The sequence below is a fragment of the Bactrocera latifrons genome, unplaced genomic scaffold (genome assembly GCF_001853355.1).
Source record: "Bactrocera latifrons isolate USDA-ARS-PBARC rearing strain unplaced genomic scaffold, ASM185335v1 scaffold_60, whole genome shotgun sequence".
In the NCBI taxonomy this organism is placed as follows: domain Eukaryota; kingdom Metazoa; phylum Arthropoda; class Insecta; order Diptera; family Tephritidae; genus Bactrocera; species Bactrocera latifrons.
Genome location: NW_017537268.1, coordinates 107,431 through 126,615, shown reverse-complemented (window position 1 = coordinate 126,615; position 19,185 = coordinate 107,431). Strand labels below are relative to the sequence as shown.

General features: G+C 37.0%; 1 protein-coding gene across 1 annotated transcript; it reads left to right on the top strand.

Moving 5' to 3' along the window:
• The first annotated feature begins 15,872 nt into the window (after positions 1-15,872).
• LOC108975003 lies at positions 15,873-16,537 on the top strand. Its single transcript, XM_018943184.1, has 3 exons — positions 15,873-16,018; positions 16,080-16,168; positions 16,240-16,537. The coding sequence occupies exons 1-3, from the start codon at positions 15,892-15,894 to the stop codon at positions 16,417-16,419; spliced, it is 396 nt and encodes a 131-aa protein (XP_018798729.1). The 5' UTR covers positions 15,873-15,891; the 3' UTR covers positions 16,420-16,537.
• Positions 16,538-19,185: the final 2,648 nt, after the last annotated feature.

Below are 19,185 nucleotides of genomic sequence, written 5' to 3'. Positions count from 1 at the left end.
AAATTTGCACGCTTGCGGTCAACTAGATTGTCACTTAAAACTTTAAACGCATTTTTCTCAAAACTGTGTTTTGAAATTCGGTCGGTTGCTTTCTAGAGTCCAACTGCTCAGTTCAATCAGCTGCATCAGTCTATCTCTACTTGAGTTTTTCTCAAAACAACATTTCTTGAAACATTTTGCTACAGAGTATAATAGCTTGGCTCACTAACGGTATCGCCTTAAACTAATCAGGATGACAAGACGAGTTGAAATCCGGGTGACTGTCTGTCTGTTCAGCCGAACAAAGTGTTACTTTAGTAAAAATTAGAGATATGATGTAACTTAAGTTACGCGTTTCTTGGGAAAAGGAAGGACTGGTTTGTAGATGATTGTAATCGGACCACTGCCACGCCCACAAAACGCTATTAACCGAAAACGTATAAAAAAACCAACTCAAATCACTAGATAATGCATATAACTAACTGGCCTTATGTACCTGAGTCTGAAATATTCCATTATACCCGAACTTAGCTCTCCCTTATCTGTTCCAATTTCAAACTTCAACTTTGTTTTTTTTTTATATTTATAATAATAAATAAATAAACAAATATGTACCATTTAGGTCGATTTTCATTTTGCCATTTTTCCGCCAGAGACATTATTCCATCAGTGTAAATGTACACGAACTGATACAGTATCGTCTCCATAAACTTCACAAATTTCATTTGGGCTTGCGTGGCATTCCTTCCTTTTTTATACAAAAATTTCCAAAAATAGCGAATTTCTTCATTATTTTCACTAATTTTTGAACAGCTGTAGCTTTTTTCTTCCCCGATTTTAATGTTTTTGGTTAAATGAAGCTTAAAATCTCACCTTTTCTCTATTGACAAAATACGAAAAGACTTTTTTTTACTTCTCAATATAAATTTTTTTTTTTATACCCGGGTATGTTAAATTTGCCACCAAGTTTATAGCGCCAAATATTATTTCCATAAATGGTTAGCGCGACGACCTGAGTCTCGGTGAGATATCGATCTGAAATTTGGCAAACGTCCCTTATTTCCCAAAAAGCTGTAGCATTTGTCAGAACCGCCGATATCGGACCGCTACAGCTTATAGCTAACATACAAACCTATGGTATATGATATGCATCTTTTATATTTGTAAAGGGATTTATACTTTCGTTGCAACCGAAATAACGTTCACATTTCTTGATTTATTTGTAGGTTTCATTCATGGAGAAGGCCTTCGGAGATCGGGTGTAACTTGAGAAATATTTTATTTCAAATACGTAGTATAATTATCCTTAACATTTTAAAATCATCGATGCAGTAGTTTATTTAATTCCCAAAAATCAACGTTTCAGGCTGTCACACTAAGTACAATTAGTAGAGTTTATCAAAATCACTTACCAACTGACCGTGGTAAAATACGACTTAAGTTACGACTATAAAAAGCAGATTAAAACCAGTTATACGATCCGTTATCGGCGGTGGATTTTTCTGATTTCTTGAAAGACAACTGGCCAACAAATGGGTGTAATGCCATTTAGAATGTAAATCCATCTCTCACGATTTCATACACGTGTTTCGAAGTACCGCCATCGTATTTTTAAGGTTTCTCTCGACAATCAAATGCTCATGCAATATTGAATGTATGCTGCCCTACTAAAGTCAATGGTTTTCTCAATATCACGATAGGTCAAATGACGACATTGCAATATCAGTTTGCGCCCAGCATCAATACTTTCCACAGCAATAACTGATTTTGAACAATTTTCACGAAATTCGCTTTTTAGTGACCTACGATCTCTAACGTATTCACCATAACAGCTGAATACTGGTTTTGATGGAGCTTCACCGCCAAAAACTAAATTAAGTTTATTGAAGCACTGCTGCAACGTTAATCCACGTCGAAAGTTGTATAAAATAATCGCGCGAATATATTCCCGATTTAGTTAAATTTTTTGGTCGAGAAGAATATTTTAAGCAACGTTCTGAGTATGTCCATCAAAAATGTCAAACTTTACTATAAAAATGTGAGTTACAGATTGCAAAACCAGCGTTGTCAAATCCGGAAGTATAAAAGGCAAATTCAAAATAGAAAGATGTACGAAAGAATACGAAGTATAGAGTTTAAAGCTTAATTCAAAAGCTGATGATATCCATGGTGTGGTGAGACTTAATATCTATGTACTTCTTACGGCCATTTAGAATTTCTCATCTGTTCCTGAAGTTGTAATGAAAGCTCAAAATCCTTATGCTTTGTTTCAGTCTGTGCCAAAAGGGGCAGATGGTATTTCGGGTTTCCGTCGTTCAACACAGATCTTTTTGTACTAGATATTCTATACTGGGCTACCGAAGCTTCGCTCATATATGCAGCAGTGTATGTACTAGATACCCACGTGTATTAGCCGTTTGGCATCTCTTGGTTACCTGGCAAATTAAATGGAGAGCTTTTAGTATCAGAAATGCCTTCGTGGCTTGACTTTTTCTGCTAAACTTCTTATTTGGCTGAAAATCGGAACCATAGCAATCACTACCACATTTTTTCATTAATCTTCATAATTATATTTTTATAACATGATTTTACTGCTTAACCGTAAAATTAAAATTTCAGGCAAACAAATGTATAAACTAAATAAATACAAGCTTACATAAAAGGAATTTAACTGCCAAATATTTGGAAGCAAGGCCATAGAGGGTGGATATGCAGAATGCAACAGCCCGAAAGGAAGTGAGCAACGCAGAGAAAAGCACAATTGAAAGTGCCTAAGGAAATACTCGTGCCGTAACATAAAAAAGAAATGTAAATGTATAAAGGCAGGAAAGAGTAAATGTTGTCAGTTCGTTTGCAATTCCATTGTACTCCCAAATGACCGGCGGCCTGTTGCTAGCAACTGGAGAACAGTTGGAACAATTGAAAAATGCGTGAATGAGCAAAACTGAATACCGAAATCGATTAAGCTTTTAGAATTGCTGTTCACTTAGATTTTATAGCCTTGAATTTTGGGAATGTACCGCTTGGTGTACACACAGATATACGCATTTGTGTACATATGTATAAATGTGTTCGAAAACGCACTTGGGTGCAGCAAATGCTGACTGCGTGGAAGTTAGAATTCAGAAATTGGACATGCATATTCATACGAACTTGCAGTAACTGTATCGTTTAATCCCTGTTCATGAAAATGTTCCTCTCCTTTTGGCAAAATTATTTTACTGTTATGTTTAGGGTGGTTCCAAAGCTTTAAGGCCAAACGTTATGGCTTTTGGTGGCATATTCCGGCAGGGAAATCGTATTTTAACTAAAATTTCAAAAAAATATTCGCGTTTTGCTGAGTTGCGGTTTGAGATATTGAACCCCTTTTGTAGCGAAATAACAGAAAAATGAGTAAACGAATATGAGATTAATTTATACATATATTGTACTATATTGGAACCGCCCAAAAAGCTCATATTTCACTGTCGTAATTGTTACATAACCTCTAAAAATAGTTAAATTATATATTTTTCAAATGTAACAGTAACTATGCTGTGCTGCCGTCGCTACGTATGCGGTGTACAGAAAATTGTTTACAACTGATAATCTATGGCTTATGGCCCACTGCGTATGAGTGTAAGAGTATCTTATGGCAAATATGCAGACATTTTGCAACTATTTTTGGTTTTGACAGAAGAATTTCTAAAAGAGAAAATCGATGTCACAACTGCCGCAGCAGAGAATGCAATTACGGTGTGTTGACGAATTAAATGCAAATTGTGGTTCATTGGGGTTTGTGCCAGAAATTAGAGGAGGAATTGCAAATTATTATGGAATTTGGAGGTCGTAAGCACTGGTATGTCGAAAACCCATTCATTGAATTTTTTTTTCCCAGGTCGGTATGGCATTTGTGTCTAGTATACGCTTGTCTTTCTGAAGTATATAAAGTTCAAATGCACTTTTACGATGAGTAAAATTATTCAACAAAGAAGTTCAATTAAATTTTGCAAGTGGAAACAAATTCCTGGTACCGAAATGTTCAGAATTTGGAAAAGGGACGCGTTCACGACGAATCACGTTCGAGACGGCCATGAATATCAACTGATGATCAACACGTCAATAAAATAAAGGAACGTTTTTCAAGGATGGGGCACTTTGAATTTTTTTCCCGCAGGCTAGACTGCCACAAAGTACTACTAGTCTTTAATATTTTATTTATATAATATTAAATGAAAAAAAAACGGTGAAATTCAGGTCATACGAGTAAAACATGTTAATTTAATTTGCCAGGAAGTTTACAACAGCCAGAAGGACAGGAAAGGGAAGCACCAACCCGCTCCCATTCTAGTGATAGCGGTTCTAGGGCGCCTTTTCTTGGTAGCTCAACAGCACTACAATTTGCTACGATTCCGTTGTGGTCTGGCACCCATGCCAGTCTTATCACAAATAAGTGAGTGAGGATTTCCGAGTGTTCACACACGTGTTCTTTTAGGAACCCAGACTCTCTGAGTCTGACGGCAACTTTCGCAGCCATGAGCCTTCCGACGATTTCTATGGATAATATATGCAAGATGGTGTTAAGTGTCATTGTTGGTGTGGACCTTAGTGCACCAAATATGCTGAGGAGTATCGCAATAGTTTATTTGCCCTCCACCACATAAAGACTCCATAATTGTGTTCTATGGCTTGACTACAGTATCGTAGAGTCAGAGTACTACATTCGGTGAGAGACCCCACCTTTTGGCAATGGCTCCTTTACAGCAGTACAAGGCAATCGATATCTTCACAAAATTTGGCATATATGATACACTCTCCGTTGGAAATCTTTTACAATATTCTTTTATAGTGCTACTAAGAAATTAAATCATTAAAGTATATTTATGTAAGTACATAAATCTATATATAAACATACAAAACTTTGATGTAACTGCTTATTTGCGTACGTCCACAGCTACTTGCGGTTTCGAGCAAACCGCCGCTTTTGTATTAAAGATGAAAGTTTACAACAATAAGGGCAACAATAATGGCTTAGATGAGACTCTAGATATTACAATTTACTTTACACTGCTTAACAATTCATTAGCGCCAAACTTTAGCCACAGACTGACAAGGCGATTGTTCACTTGAAACGAAGTTGAGCAGCGGCGCCATGGACACTAGGATGGGTGGCTTCACATACGCACTGGTCTCTGCCGTCAACGCACATACAAATCACCTAATCCCTGCGCCGGATGTATGCGTATAATGCCCAGGAAGTGTACAAAGTAAGGGCACTGTGAGCATTTTTGTGGGAAAACTTTGCGCTGCAGATTATTAGGAATTATCAAAACTTAATTTGGTTCAAGTTGCTCAGGCGGCGCACAAACAAAATTAAAATTTCTATAACAGTAATCTGTGTGTGTGAGCGTGAGTATGCTGCTCATGCGGGCTTTGCCTACAGTTGAAGTGGACGTGGCATGAGGTGGGCGAACAATTCGCCTGGCAGGTGACAATCAGATATTGGAGCGCCTTATGGTGGTTTGACGTAAGCCAAGCAAGTTGATATTATTCCCAGCACAATGGACGATGCAAAGTTGAATTGGTCTTCACATCTTCTTACCCAAAGTGTTCTTAGCGGCGCAAACTTGTGCGAATGAGTGTTCTTTTGTGATACTTTTCGATATTCATATTTCTCGACAGTGCTTATGTGTAGTTGAGAGGTGCAAGCAGTAAAAACATGAGTATGAAAACCAAAGTACCGAAGATCAAAGATAAGCTCAAACTTCTGAAAAACCTAAGTAGCTTTATTCTCTGTTTGGAATTGAACAAGTTTGCGGCTTCTTTTTGTCGTAAATCACCGATTATATTTTGGTTGAAGGTCTAGTATTCTCATGGCCTATAAATTAAATTGTTTTTAAAAATAAGCAATTTCATATTTCGTACAATGCTGACTAAGGAAAGGTGCTGACTGATGAAATCATGTAGTCATTTTAATCTCATCATCGTAAGTGTCCTCAAATGACAGTGTACCGTTGTAAGCTCCAGTGCTAGTAAGTATTCCCTCTTCTAGAGAACGTTTTCACCTTACACATACTCGTTGATAAGTAGATTTCATTGTTCAGTTTCAATATTATTTTGCTCATCTTGAATTTAAAAGAAATTAAAAGTATTACTTGTTCCCGACAAAAGCTCCAAGGGTGGGAGGGTTTCTTTGACTAAATTCCCTTGACGTGAGTTTCAACAGAATCTGTGATCTCACTGACGATACCCGTTCCATCGTCTCATACCGTGTGGCCACCAAATGCTTAAATCGTAGTCTTGTCAATGCACAGAGTCGCCCATAGTTTCCCTGGTGCCTTGCTTGCCTGTCGTCTTCTGTATCATAAGTATTTTTTAGTAGGGGGAAGCATCGAAAGTCGGAGTGCAGAACTAAAAAACCGCTAAACTTAACGCCTAATTTGTTGCAAAAGTTTCAGTTTTGTCATTTTGAAAGCAAAAGCTTCGCTAACAGCTTTCCATTTCTCAGTTTCACACATGAGTTAAATTAAACCATAAAACTAACACCTTTCTGCTTTCTATGTGAAAAGCGGGAGCAATAAAATAATACATGTTTAGAGTTTTCTATATCCTCTGTGCACTTAGCACAGTTCGGACTAATGTCATTGTGGAATCCTTAAAAGGTAGCTGCTGCTGCATTCACTAAGAATTTGGGCCGTCTTTGTATCTACGAGCGGATGTCCGGTATAAGTCTGAGGGTCCAGCGCCCTTTGGATGAGGAATTCTACCGCTGCTGCTATATTTTGGTATTCTTGTTCGTCTCCTCTACCTTTGCGGATACTGAATATTTAAAAAGTACTCTATAGGCGTGGGCAGACACTAGACTGTGACTAGTGAGTATTAGTACAATTATGTTCCTACCGTGGCTTCTATCAATTGCCGGTAGGAACTTTGTATATTTCTGATCTACTGTCTTACACATGACTCATTACACAACTCAGGTAGATCGCTCCATCGCGTTGTAATTTTCTTTGCAATGCTCCTGTTCAGATCGTCGTTTAGACAATGCAGGGGTTTTCCAATGTTGACAGCTTACTCGTGACAATCTCGTTCATTATCTCATTGCGCTCGATAACTTCGGGACCTGGCATATAGTAGAGCTCAAGTTGCGTCGTTCTGGCGATACTCTTCATTGCTGTGCTGCTGTCTAAGAAACTTTTGGTCGAACGACGAAGTAAGATAAATTGTACTTCTATCGATCGAAGTTCTGTGTTCATTATTTAAATATTTTTCAAAAAGTTTGTTTGATAAACTTTTTTCATTATTCAATTTTCATTACATACCTTTTAGAGTTTAAGCTTAATAAAACAAAAAAGTACATAAATAGTTATTTCCTAAATTATTTATGGTTACCATTTCCATAATTAAAAAAAATCTTAATTGACAGAAATGTCTGAGAACCGAAAGATATTCAACTCTAATAAGCCACAACTGAAAAGAGGATAGACAAAACGATTATCTTCAAAAGCGTTTCAATCCCCGAGCGGAGATGAACGCTGATGACCGCCACCAATGGCGCAATTGACTTCAATTAAAAGTGACTCAACACCTCAGCATGCTCCTCACTGAGTTGTAGCACGACGGCAAATAATCTGCACACCCCGATACCCAACTTCAAACACAGATTTTGCTTTGCTTTCTAGTTGCTTTTACTTCTTCGCATACGGCTTGGCGACTGGCTTCTAGCGTTGAAGCACTTAAAGTTGGAGCGATAATGAGTTGGATTGGTCCTGCTCCTGAAGCTGCTAAGACTCCATACATATACAAATGTAAGTCAGATGGTGGAAGTACAGGGATAATATATAGACGCACGTACAATCGTGTAACGCGGGCGACTACCAATGTAAGGAAATAAATATAAATAAAATATACTAACTGCCGCGTCAACGTGGGGTCTCGTCCAGGCGCTGCAATTTGGTGTAGGTAATGTTCGCATTTAAAAGAAAGCCCTGCGTAATCTTAGCAATGCTTATGCGGATGCGGAAGTCCAATTAGATGAGGCAGCTTCCGGATTGGGTGGAGAAAACTAAAAAGTAGGAGAGTAACGAAGACAGAGCAGCTGCGTACAAATGAAAAGCCGTTTAGAGGCAGACAGACCTGCTGGGCAGGCGTGTAGGTGGGTGAGTTAGTGCGAGTGTTAATTGCGCTTCTCACAACGGGAATTGACTTCAGACACTGCTGTCGGCAGAAATAATTGAAAACGATCTGCGAATGAAGCCTGTTGCTTTTGAAATGCTGTCATTGACAGCCAAGGCATTGTTGTGAAGTGTGAAGTGTAGACGCATATGAGGCGTCTGCTAATAATGTAATGAAGCTTGAGTATCAAATCGGCGTCAATTGCAGAGCAATTGATTGGTACTGCCTGCGGGGCTGCAATTGACTTGATATAGTCGCTAATAAGATCTTAGTAGTAGTGCTCTTCACCCAGTAACTCATTAATGTCATATATTTTCAATAATAGTTCTAAATTAGTGTTATGTAAGGGTGATCCATTTCGAGGTTCCAAATTTTGAAAGAAAACGCTGAGAAACTTAAAATTTAATAAGAACTGTTTATTTCATTCGAAAGAACATTATTTGGCATTTATTTTTTGAATATTATCTCTTTCAAATATTGGCCGTGGCTACGCCTCAGATCGTCCATCCGTTGAGTATAATTTTCGATGACTCGTTCGAGCATTTCGATTGGTAACTGGCGAATCGAAAGCGTGATGTTTTGCTTCAAGACCTAAACCGAAGCGGGATTGTCCGCATAGATTGCAGAATGTAACGGTGTGATATCACATGAGCTCGGTGGCCAATCTACTGGAACAAAACGAGAAATTATCTGCTCACCGAAGAGTTCTCTGAATAAATCCATTGATTATTTAGATTTGTGGGAAGTGGTGTCGTCTTATTGAAACCAAATGTCGTCGAGACTAAGAGCTTCAAGTTTATGCATCAAATAGTCGATTATCATGGCGCGATTACGGTCGCCATTTACGGTTATGTTTCCACCGTCATCATTGAAGAAATATGGACTTGTATTTCCACCTGCCCACAAATCACACCAAACAGTAATTTTTTCTTTTGAAATGGCAGCTCTTGAATCTTTTCGGATTGTTCGTCATCCCCAATGCCTCAATTTTGCTTGTTTACATACCCATTCGGGCAGAAATGGGCCTCATCGCTAAACAAAATTTGACTCGAAAACGTAGGATCTTCTTGGAACATTTCAAGAGTCCAGTTCTTGCAAAAGCGGTATTTTGTATGCTTTCAATTTAAGTTCGCGACGTAAATTGCGCCAAGTCATTGTAAACGTCAGTCCGAGTTGCCGCAAAAGCGACTCTCTACAGTCTTCTAGTACACTCTCAGATACGGCTGCCATATTTTCTTCACTCCGTGCTGGACGGGGTATATTCGGTTGAATATTACCCAAAAGTCAGTAGGCCTATTATGTTGATCATAAGTTGAGCGAAGCGAGATCTTTAAAAAACAAAATGTATCTCACCTGGATCACCCGTTATTGTACGACTAAATATTGAAGTCCATCAAGAGTGAGTTTTTGAGGCAAACAATACAATAATTATAAAATAAATGCATAATATATTTCTTTTCAAAATCAAAAAATTGCTTTCCTATATTCTATTGTGCAAATACTTGTGGTCATAAATTATTGCTTTTGGTATAATTCAACAATAACTTGCGAGCATTCACTTGCATTTGCATTTTTATTTTCGGATTTATGTGCCAACGGGGATCGTTTTGTGTGCAATAATTTGGTTTACTTGAATTTGGCTAACCGTATATGCGCATACATTTCTTTATCAATAACATTATTCCATCTCGAAATAACTTTAACTGCCTCAAACCATTTTTCAAATTAATATTTATATTGTATTCGAGTTTATTATTACATTGGCATATTGTTGTAATTGTGCTGTAGCTATACTGCTAGGTATGCATAGTAAAGCGGGTTGATTTGCAGGGAGACAAAAAAGGAAAACTCGAGTATGCAGGAAATGTTCGCATGGATCATTCTGATCAACTTTCCCTAAGAGACTATGGGTCCAAAACCCATATTACCATATGCCACTTGCAGTCACTAAAAACCCCCTCTCTAAGGAACTGCCCCCTCTCTGGAATCGCGTTTTGCATTACTTCAGAGTGGTGTTCATCTTCGTCCAGGTGTCCCTTTTTGCTGAGGAGCAAAATTGGTTTTCTACGGCGGTGCATTTTTGTTGCCATCGCACACATTCAATGAATGTGTATTCAACGTCGTCTTCTGTCTCATCGTTGCATAGGCATGACATAGGCTCTTCGACTGTTATCATTCAGTGGAGGTACTTTTTGAAGTATTCGTTACCGGATAACAGCTGAGTTGTGTAAAAGTCCACTTATCCAAATTTACTTCTTGTCCATAAGTTTTGCACTCTTATTAGTCTGGCCGCCCATCTGCTGCGGCTCTCGTTCTCCCATATTTATTGTCAAGTTTTTATGGTATCTTTCTTTATTTGTTCTTTTGCGCTCTTGTTATTTTCGGATGTCTTACTTTCGTGTGCCAGAAGTTCGATTGCGGCATTATGGCTTATAACTAACATTGGATTGCCTGACACTATTCGGTAGGCTGATACATCTCTGCACTCTGGCTGCACTCTGGCCACTACCTTACGCCAGTTTTCCTTTTTCAGCATATCTGTCCAGAACTCAGCTCTGTATAATAGGACGCTGATGGTCGTCAACAATAGGATCTTTCTGTTTTCTTTGCAGAAGTTCCCTATGTTGGCCATTAGTCTGCTAAGTTGGGAGGTGATTTTCGCTGCCTTTCCTGCGGCGTGCTGGATTCGTACCTAGGTTAGTTAGTATTTCGACGTGTAGCGGTAGTAGCTCAGTTTTTTCCGTAGCGAGCTGGAGGTTTTGTGTGTCGGGCTATGATTGCTTCCGTATCGTGATCTGATTAAGCTTTCTTCGCGCTTCCTCTGTGTCTCGTGCTGTAATTATTGCTGCAATGTCAGCCGCGTAGCCAATTAAGTACGATTCGTCTGGTATTTGTATAACCCACAATTCTGTGCTTAGAATGAATCCTTGATCTACCGTGATCCCTCTCTAGTTTGATACAGCAGTTTTTTGTTTCTAAGATAGCTCCGCACAACAGCTCCGTAATATGTTCAGGCTTATTTGAGGAATGCTTTGTTGCGAAAGGGAAGATTTAAGATAGAAAAGCACAATTTAAATAAAAAAATATTTAAAGGTTTGTTAGTGTCTAAAACATAAATTCGATTACAAAATTTCACATTCACAACAACACTCGAGGGCATAATAATAACGGAGAAAACTCATAGTCATTCCATTTACATATATTTATATGTTTGTGTGTGAGAAGCTTAAGTGTGCCACTTACAGGCGTGTTCAAATGGAAATGTGATATATGACCTCCATATACACACATGAGTTACATATAACGCTATACTGTGTATGTAGTTATTCAAATATATAATATTAGGGCTAACCGTATTTTATTTAGGATTAGAGTATTCATACATTGCTGCAAGGCTAAAACTAAGTAGGGACTGATTTCAAATTGTTGAATTTAACTTTTACGATATAAATATATTCTCAATTTCATCAAATATTAGCTTAAAATTAGGTATCTGAACACAGGTAAGCCTTCCTTCACTCACTCTAGTAATACCCTAGTGCCTATGTGCGTATTGCACATAAATTTATTGAAATCAATGACATGAGTATCGCTAAGAGCGCCGCCACCTACCCACCTTCATTGCTTACCCACTTTTTGTAACGTTCCCTTTCCCTATTTTTATTACTGCGATTTTCCCTATTTTGCTGAGGCCATTTTGGTGAAAATTGCGGTCGCTTTCAATGCAACCTCGTGCCACCCTTATATCCGGTTACGTTGTTGCTGCTGATGGCGTGATGTTATTATTTTATTTTTTGCTTAAAATGAATTTTAAATTGATTTTCAATTCAATGCATTACATTATTGTTGTTGCGTTTGATAAAACAAAATATTTGGATTCACAAAATGAGGTTTACACTTGTCACAGCTATCAGCGCATTTGCATACATACAGTGATGAGTTACATATATATAATTTTACATACTGGTATGTATATTTACATTTATATACTTACACAACTGAACTGTTGACATTTTAAAAATTGGCGATTCGAGAATATGGTCGACACCTGAATAGGAACCAACATCTCAACTTTGGCGCTATTCGTCGGGCTATGAAGTATTAAAATATCTGAACGAAGTTCAGTGAATCGAGAAATATCTTGTGTTTACTCAACGAAAGCCTGCAGTCAACAAACAGATTGGACCTTATCTGTGTGGCTTTAGGCTTGGAAAATCAGCAACTGACCAGATAATCACCATGCGTCAAATCGTGGAAAAGATCCAGTAAAAGAGGATGACACACACGACCTGTTTCTTGATTTCAAAGCTCTTTTAGACAGCACGAAAAGGAGCTGCCTTTATGCCGCGATGTCTGAATTTGCTATCTTCGCAAAACTGATATGGCTGTGTAAACTGACGTTGAGCAAAAGCTCCGCAAGGATCGGGAAGGATCGAGAAGGACTCGGGGAGTCGTTCGATATAAAGCGAGGTTTCGGAAAAGACGACTTCCTATTGTGCGACTTTTTCAATATACTGCTGGAGAAAATACTTTGAGCTGCAGAATTGAATCGAGAAGGCACAATCCTTTATAAGAGTGTATAGCAGATGCGATGATATCATTGACCTCAACATCCGCGTCATTAGTTCTGCTTTCTCCAACTTGATAAGGAAGCGCAGCAAACGGTTTTGGTAGTGAACGAGAGCAAGATGAAAGATCAAACAAACCTTCCTAAGATCTGATGAAACGTTTTGAACAACATTTTCAGATTTAAAATAATCGCTATCAGTTATATAAATGGTTTTTATTAAGACAAAACAATCGACTTCGGTGACGTCATCTTTGAAGGTTACGTAAGAAGAAAATATTTTGAAAAACAGCTGGAAAACGCATTACGATGCTTGGTAGACTCGCCATACGACCACATTGTTCTGGTTTTTTGCGCCATGTTTCCCAAAATATTAACGCTGCTATTCAAGGCGTCACTTCTATTAGAATAGTACATATATACTTATTTTTTTTGCTTTCTTTGAGGCAAGTTTACATACATTGTTTTTGTATAGATTAATATCTTCCTTGTGTGTTATGCATTATCCTTCTAACTGTCGCTGCGACCCTTAGGCGCAGGAAACTGATAAACACGGTAAATTCAATTGTTTTCCGTTTTTATTCTCAAAAAGCTCGATTTGTTTTTATTATTGCTCACTGTATTGGTATTATGTACTGTTAGGTGCACCCCAATTTTAATACTTATCACTGCCACTGATTGGCAGTTGAGTAGGGTTCACGTTAACCCTTTGTTATACCAACTAAATGCGATTTTGCACACTATTTATGTTTGTGGAATTTACCTGAAACAAAAACGCACATAAGCGCGTGATACCTTAAGACTACAGTGACCCATTTCCTATATGTACAGTCACCTATTTTTACACTTTTTACGCTACCACGAAAACAAGGAAATATTTTGTTGTAATTTTTATACTCCCCATAGAAATGTACAAATTAAGATGCGATTCAAATAACTGGATAAAACTTTCCACGAATAATGTCTTTACAATACACCACCTTATGACCACAACTTGTGCAAATCCAATAAAAACTGTTCAAGCCGCTAAGATCGCGGTCATTGTGTGAAATATATAATATAACTGAAACCTTCGATCCTCTGACCGTAGGGTATTTCCCTGTCCTTGAATCTAGCAAGTTGCAATATTGTATAAAATGTTGGGTTGTACCCGATCTGAGACCTTCCTTACTTTATTGGTTTTACTAATATAATTTGTCGCCGATTTTCAACACCTAAATATTATATATTTGTAAACCCTGGAAAAATGTATTTGCGCCGCCAATAGTATGGAATTGTTTTACTGTGCGTTATGTTTTGTTTTCCTGGGTTTATATGGGATTCAATTACGCTCCCTTTGCTAAATTGATGCCGAAATGTTTACGAAGTGTTTATTGTGCATTACGTAAGGATAATTGCCGTGTTACAAAGGAAAATGTTTACCTTTTTTATTAGTTTAAGATAAAAAGTGAACTTATATCTGCAAAGAATTATATTCCAATATGTATGTATGTATGTGGATAAAGTCGAAACATCGTATAAAAGGGTACGTATTCAAATTTCTTAAGAAATATAATTTTCTATATTTTCATATGAAATTTTAAGCGGTTTTATTGGTTTTATTTATAAGATAAGATAAAATCATGCACATACAGATATTTTTAAAGATCGAGTTTTGATTTCTCAATTTTATTTTATGTTAGATTTGTTAGATTATTTCTAATAAAGAACCCGATTCGTCACACAAGAAAATACGGAATACGTTGTCATAATGTGATCTTACTTCGAGTATTATTTCAAGCGTTTGACAGCTTTGAAGAGAGTTTCTAGCCTTACCACATAACATCGGTACCCGTGAACTTTCACGAAAGATAAGAAGAAAAAAGAAATTATAGTTTTGGTATTGTTTGGAATAAATGTTACTCATGCAGACCGATTATTTTTGAGGTATAAAAAATATTTTATTTAGAAATCAAATTTTTACATATTATTTTCTTTATTTTGTTAATAATTCACTGATTTAAAACAAGATTATAGCACCACAAGTTAGTTCCAAAGAGAGTTATTTAAAATATCTCTTCTTACGTTTTTGTTTTCTCGAACCAAATTAATAAACATATGTCATTGATGTTGTTAGTGTCAATTTATGATACGTGAATAATTAATAATTTAACGGTAAAATATTTGTAGGGAAATTAATTGACCTCTTTTAATTACAATTTCACAGAAACTAATAATAGGAATCTGTAGGGTGAAAACACTTGCTAAGAAAAATTAAGATTTGAAGCCAATGTTTTTTTATTTAAATTATAATATTTAATGTTATAAAAAAGGTAACAACTCCTAGTATTATTTCTGTCAAAAAATCTTCTTCATCATCTTTATTGGCCAATTGGAAATTTCAAGTGTACTGCGTCGAACACTCTCAGATTTGGGGTGTTTTCATTTACATAATCAAGCCGCTGTCTCTTAATTCGTAATTGCCTGTATATCTGGAACAGCTCATCATTCCATCGGCTGCAGTATTCACCATTGTCGATACGCTAAGAACCATAAACCATCCGCAGAACCTTTCTTGCCTCGTAGTGTCGAATCATCAGATGTTGTCAACGTCCTTGCCTCTGCACCATACAGCCTGACTGGGATGATGGCTGACTTGTAAAATTTAGAGAGGACTTTACTTCTTCATTACCTTCATACTCTGAAGGTATGATGTACCCATGTGTTGAAATTCACGCAAGTGAAGAAAGTTATCTGAGTACCAATCACTTGAGATTGCCCAGAAATGATTCTTTTACATATGGCTCAAGCAGCTCACCACCTGCTTTCTTAGACCAAGTATCCTCTGGTTAGTCAAAAAAACATCCGTTTGAAAGCGAGCTAAAGTGAGAAGGTGAAATACAGCTCCTCAGGCTTGTGCGCTGTGTTCGGAACCCGCCACGTATAAAACGCCTGAAATGAAAAGAGGAACTAAGTACTTCGTAATTATGCTGCTACAGTACCGAAAGCCAAAATTCTTACGTATCGATCATAAATTTCAAACTTTACAATAAAATTGTGAGTTATGTATTTGTTTTCATCATAAGTTCTTAAAAAATGATCACCTTAGTTTCAATTTTCATTCCAATGTACGAGCTCTTACAATATATATTTCATTCGCAACCGTTATAGCAGTCATAGCGACAAACTTTAGTTAGTGCTACCGTGTTGATATGGCAATCGGACAGAAAATACTGCTGCTGATTTCGCTCTCTCTACTAATAGCATTTTATGACAATCTACTTTGCTTTGCCGAAATTTCTTATCACACCTGCAAAGTGCGCGCGAATATAGGAAAAAGTGAGAAAAAGCACGACTCTGAATGAAGCTCGATATATTCAAATATTTTCTTAATTTTTAGTGGATATAGAAGATTTTGAAAAGAAACGTCCTGCGCGAAGCACAAACGCAGAATGCTTTCGGATTTGCTACGCTTTGATGACGAAAACGGTAAATGATTCTCAATACTTACGATATTAACATATATGATGCAATTGTATTTACCATAAGTGTATTGACAGAGGTACTACACTAGAACCTGTCTGGGTGGCACTACGAATTATTCTCGCTGGTTCACCGTATTTGAATGTCCGCAAAAAATTAGAAATCCTGTTTTGATCGCAGATGGCATCATTCCCGATGAATTCACAACCAAAAGGCCAACTGATCTCTGTCCTGGCTGGAAATATCCTGCCGATTAGAATGATGTTTACTGTGTATAGTGAAAATAAAATTATATAATTATCATCTTTCAGACGGTTAAGAAGGTGGCATTCTCGGCTCCATTTTTGACAGCGACATTAAATTTATTTGCCGCATATATCGAGTTAAGTAATTGTAATTAAATACACGCTTTTGTGAAAACCGATAGTTACGCGAAACGGAATCGAATTAATATCTGGTATTTCCGATTTAATAGCGTGGAATAATGGCGGATACCGACAACGAAAATGAAGGTTAACGATGCAAGAATGACAGCCGCCGGCGATTGCAGGAACACGTGTGTTCATGTTTATATGGCGAAACAAATATAATACGTATAAATGTATCAATATTTGTATGTACAATTATGTACTTATATATGTGCGAGTACTTTTGTGCGGTTCACAAAGTGGCGATGAGGCAATTTCCAGCGGAAGTGAATTTGCAATGCAAATATGCCGTTATATATGGCTGACAATGCGTTCAATTGCGCCGAAGCAAATTAGGTGGAAAACAGCTAAACAATCATGCCCCAAATTAAGCATATTATGCACATAATTTATTTTATTGAACCGCAACAAATGCAAGCGCCAATTTTCATTTTTTATTTTCGCAAAATGTTTGTGGCCAAATGTGTGCACTAGCGGTTCTCCAAAGGGGAAAGAGAGGTAAATGATAATTTTAATTGTGACCAGTTCCTACGCTTATGATAGCTCATTAAATATGGAACCATTTAGGAATTTGGCGAATATGTTTTGTTTGATTACTTTGATATTTTTAAACTTCCGCAACAAGAGTATATTTCCTTTCTGCACATACATATTAGTTCTACTATTTACATATTAATAGGTGTAATCTGATTTCTGATTATATACTCTGGTATAGTGTATCCGTACCGTTATGAAGTGAGCGCTACGATACAAACGTATTGGTTGGAAATATTTTTTGGTATTCAATATGGTTTGTGGAAATCATTAATCTTTTTTCCATTTGAAGAAAAGTGCTGCAGAGTCTCATCGAATGCTTATGGTGACTATGCTCTATCAGAAGCAACATGCAAAAGATTGTTTCAACGATTCAGAGATAATAGCTTTTATGTGAGAAATGACGAAAGTGGAAGACCACCAAAAAGGTTTGAAGACGCCGAAGTGGCGAATGAAAGACAAATTGAAAATTTTTGCTTTAAAGACACGAAAGAAAATCAGTTTTGCAACGAATTGTCACTGGCGATGAAAAATGCAATTATTTTAAGAATCAAAAACGGAGAAAATCATGGGTTAGTCCGGGTCAACCATCAACATCAACTGCAAAGACATATCGTTTCGGTAACCAGGTAATGCTTTGCGTTTGGTGGAGTCCGAAGGGTATGGTATATAATGATCTTATAAAACTTGGTGAAACTATTAATACTTGGCTGGGATCTGCTATCCCGCCCGACATATTCACCAGACTTGAGCCCTTTCGAATACCATTTGTTTTCATACATGGGCATAAATTGGGTGAGCAGCACCTACGCAGACGTCGAAAGTTGGGTGTTTGACTGTTTTGCTTCAAAATACGAACACATCTATTGGCATGGTACCCACAAATTGTTAGAAATATGGTCAAATTATGTAAAAAGCAATAGATAGTATGTTTAAAATATATATTTTTTTACTTTCTTGTTCAAAACTAGTATTTCATTTTCACAAAAAAAATTATAAAAAACCGGAAAATCCATGAAGAGCTTTATTCGATATATAATTTATATTAGTTACGTATTGCAAAAGCGCAAGTAAGATGTATAAGCTTCTCAGAAAGACTATTGCTCGAGAATATCGCACTATTGCTCGTTTTCTCCTAAACCTCAACAATTGATGGCAGAAAGAGAATTGATCTGCTTCCGGCAGTTCGAATCCATTCAGCCACCGGGGACCACAAGGGCTTCGTAAATCAGTTAAATAATACTAAAGAAATTTGGGAATTTCTATAAAATCTGGTTTGACCAGATAACTGAGATTATCACCAATTTGGATATTGTATCCAATTTTTCAGAGGTTTTAGCGCACAGGTGCCTTATATTACTGCAATCCCCTGTGCCAAATTACAGATCTACATCTTATGCTTAGTTCTGGCACTTTATAGATTTTCGTTTAATGTCGATTTGTTGGCGTAGCAGTAGTGCGGACAGACCTTACATCTAGCTCGATTATTTTTAGGCGAAATAACAACAGCAACATATTGGAAGAGTATAAAATATAGTTATTTTATCAAGGGCGATGATTATGAATATCATAAATAACGAATTGGCTACACCGATGATAAGTTTCATATGAATTTCTTATAAAGAAATGTTGAAATCACATATAATATTTATTATTCTCTTTTAGCATCATTGCCATTGAATTCGTTTGATTATCTTATATATAAAAATGAAACGCTATTTCATTATGTCCGCGCATCACGTCCGAACCACAACGCGGAAAGGCGTAAAAATTTGCACAGTTATTCGTTTATTACTTTGGAAGGTTATAGAGGAGGAAAAAATCGAATAATTGCTGGAAAACCCCTAAAAACATCCATTTTCTTTTTCCAATACAAACGAATGTACATATGTATGTTTGTTTGTTAGTATCGTTAAGAGAACGGCAGCACCAATCTTAATAAAATTTTCAGGGGTTATTCATTGCGGATCGGGGAAGGTTTGAAAATAAAAAACCGTATGCTTTTCGTGAGGAAAAGTCGGAAAATTGGACAATTCCAAAAAGTTACTTTTTTCCATACAT

What these genes read in the sequence shown, in the direction of transcription:
- LOC108975003 (XM_018943184.1), top strand. Translation starts at nt 15,892, where the DNA reads ATGGCAATCGGACAGAAAATACTGCTGCTGATTTCGCTCTCTCTACTA. An exon ending in GCGCGCGAATATAGGAAAAA is followed by an intron (nt 16,019 to 16,079) that starts GTGAGAAAAAGC and finishes CTTAATTTTTAG; the next exon opens with TGGATATAGAAGATTTTGAA. An exon ending in ACGCTTTGATGACGAAAACG is followed by an intron (nt 16,169 to 16,239) that starts GTAAATGATTCT and finishes GTGTATTGACAG; the next exon opens with AGGTACTACACTAGAACCTG.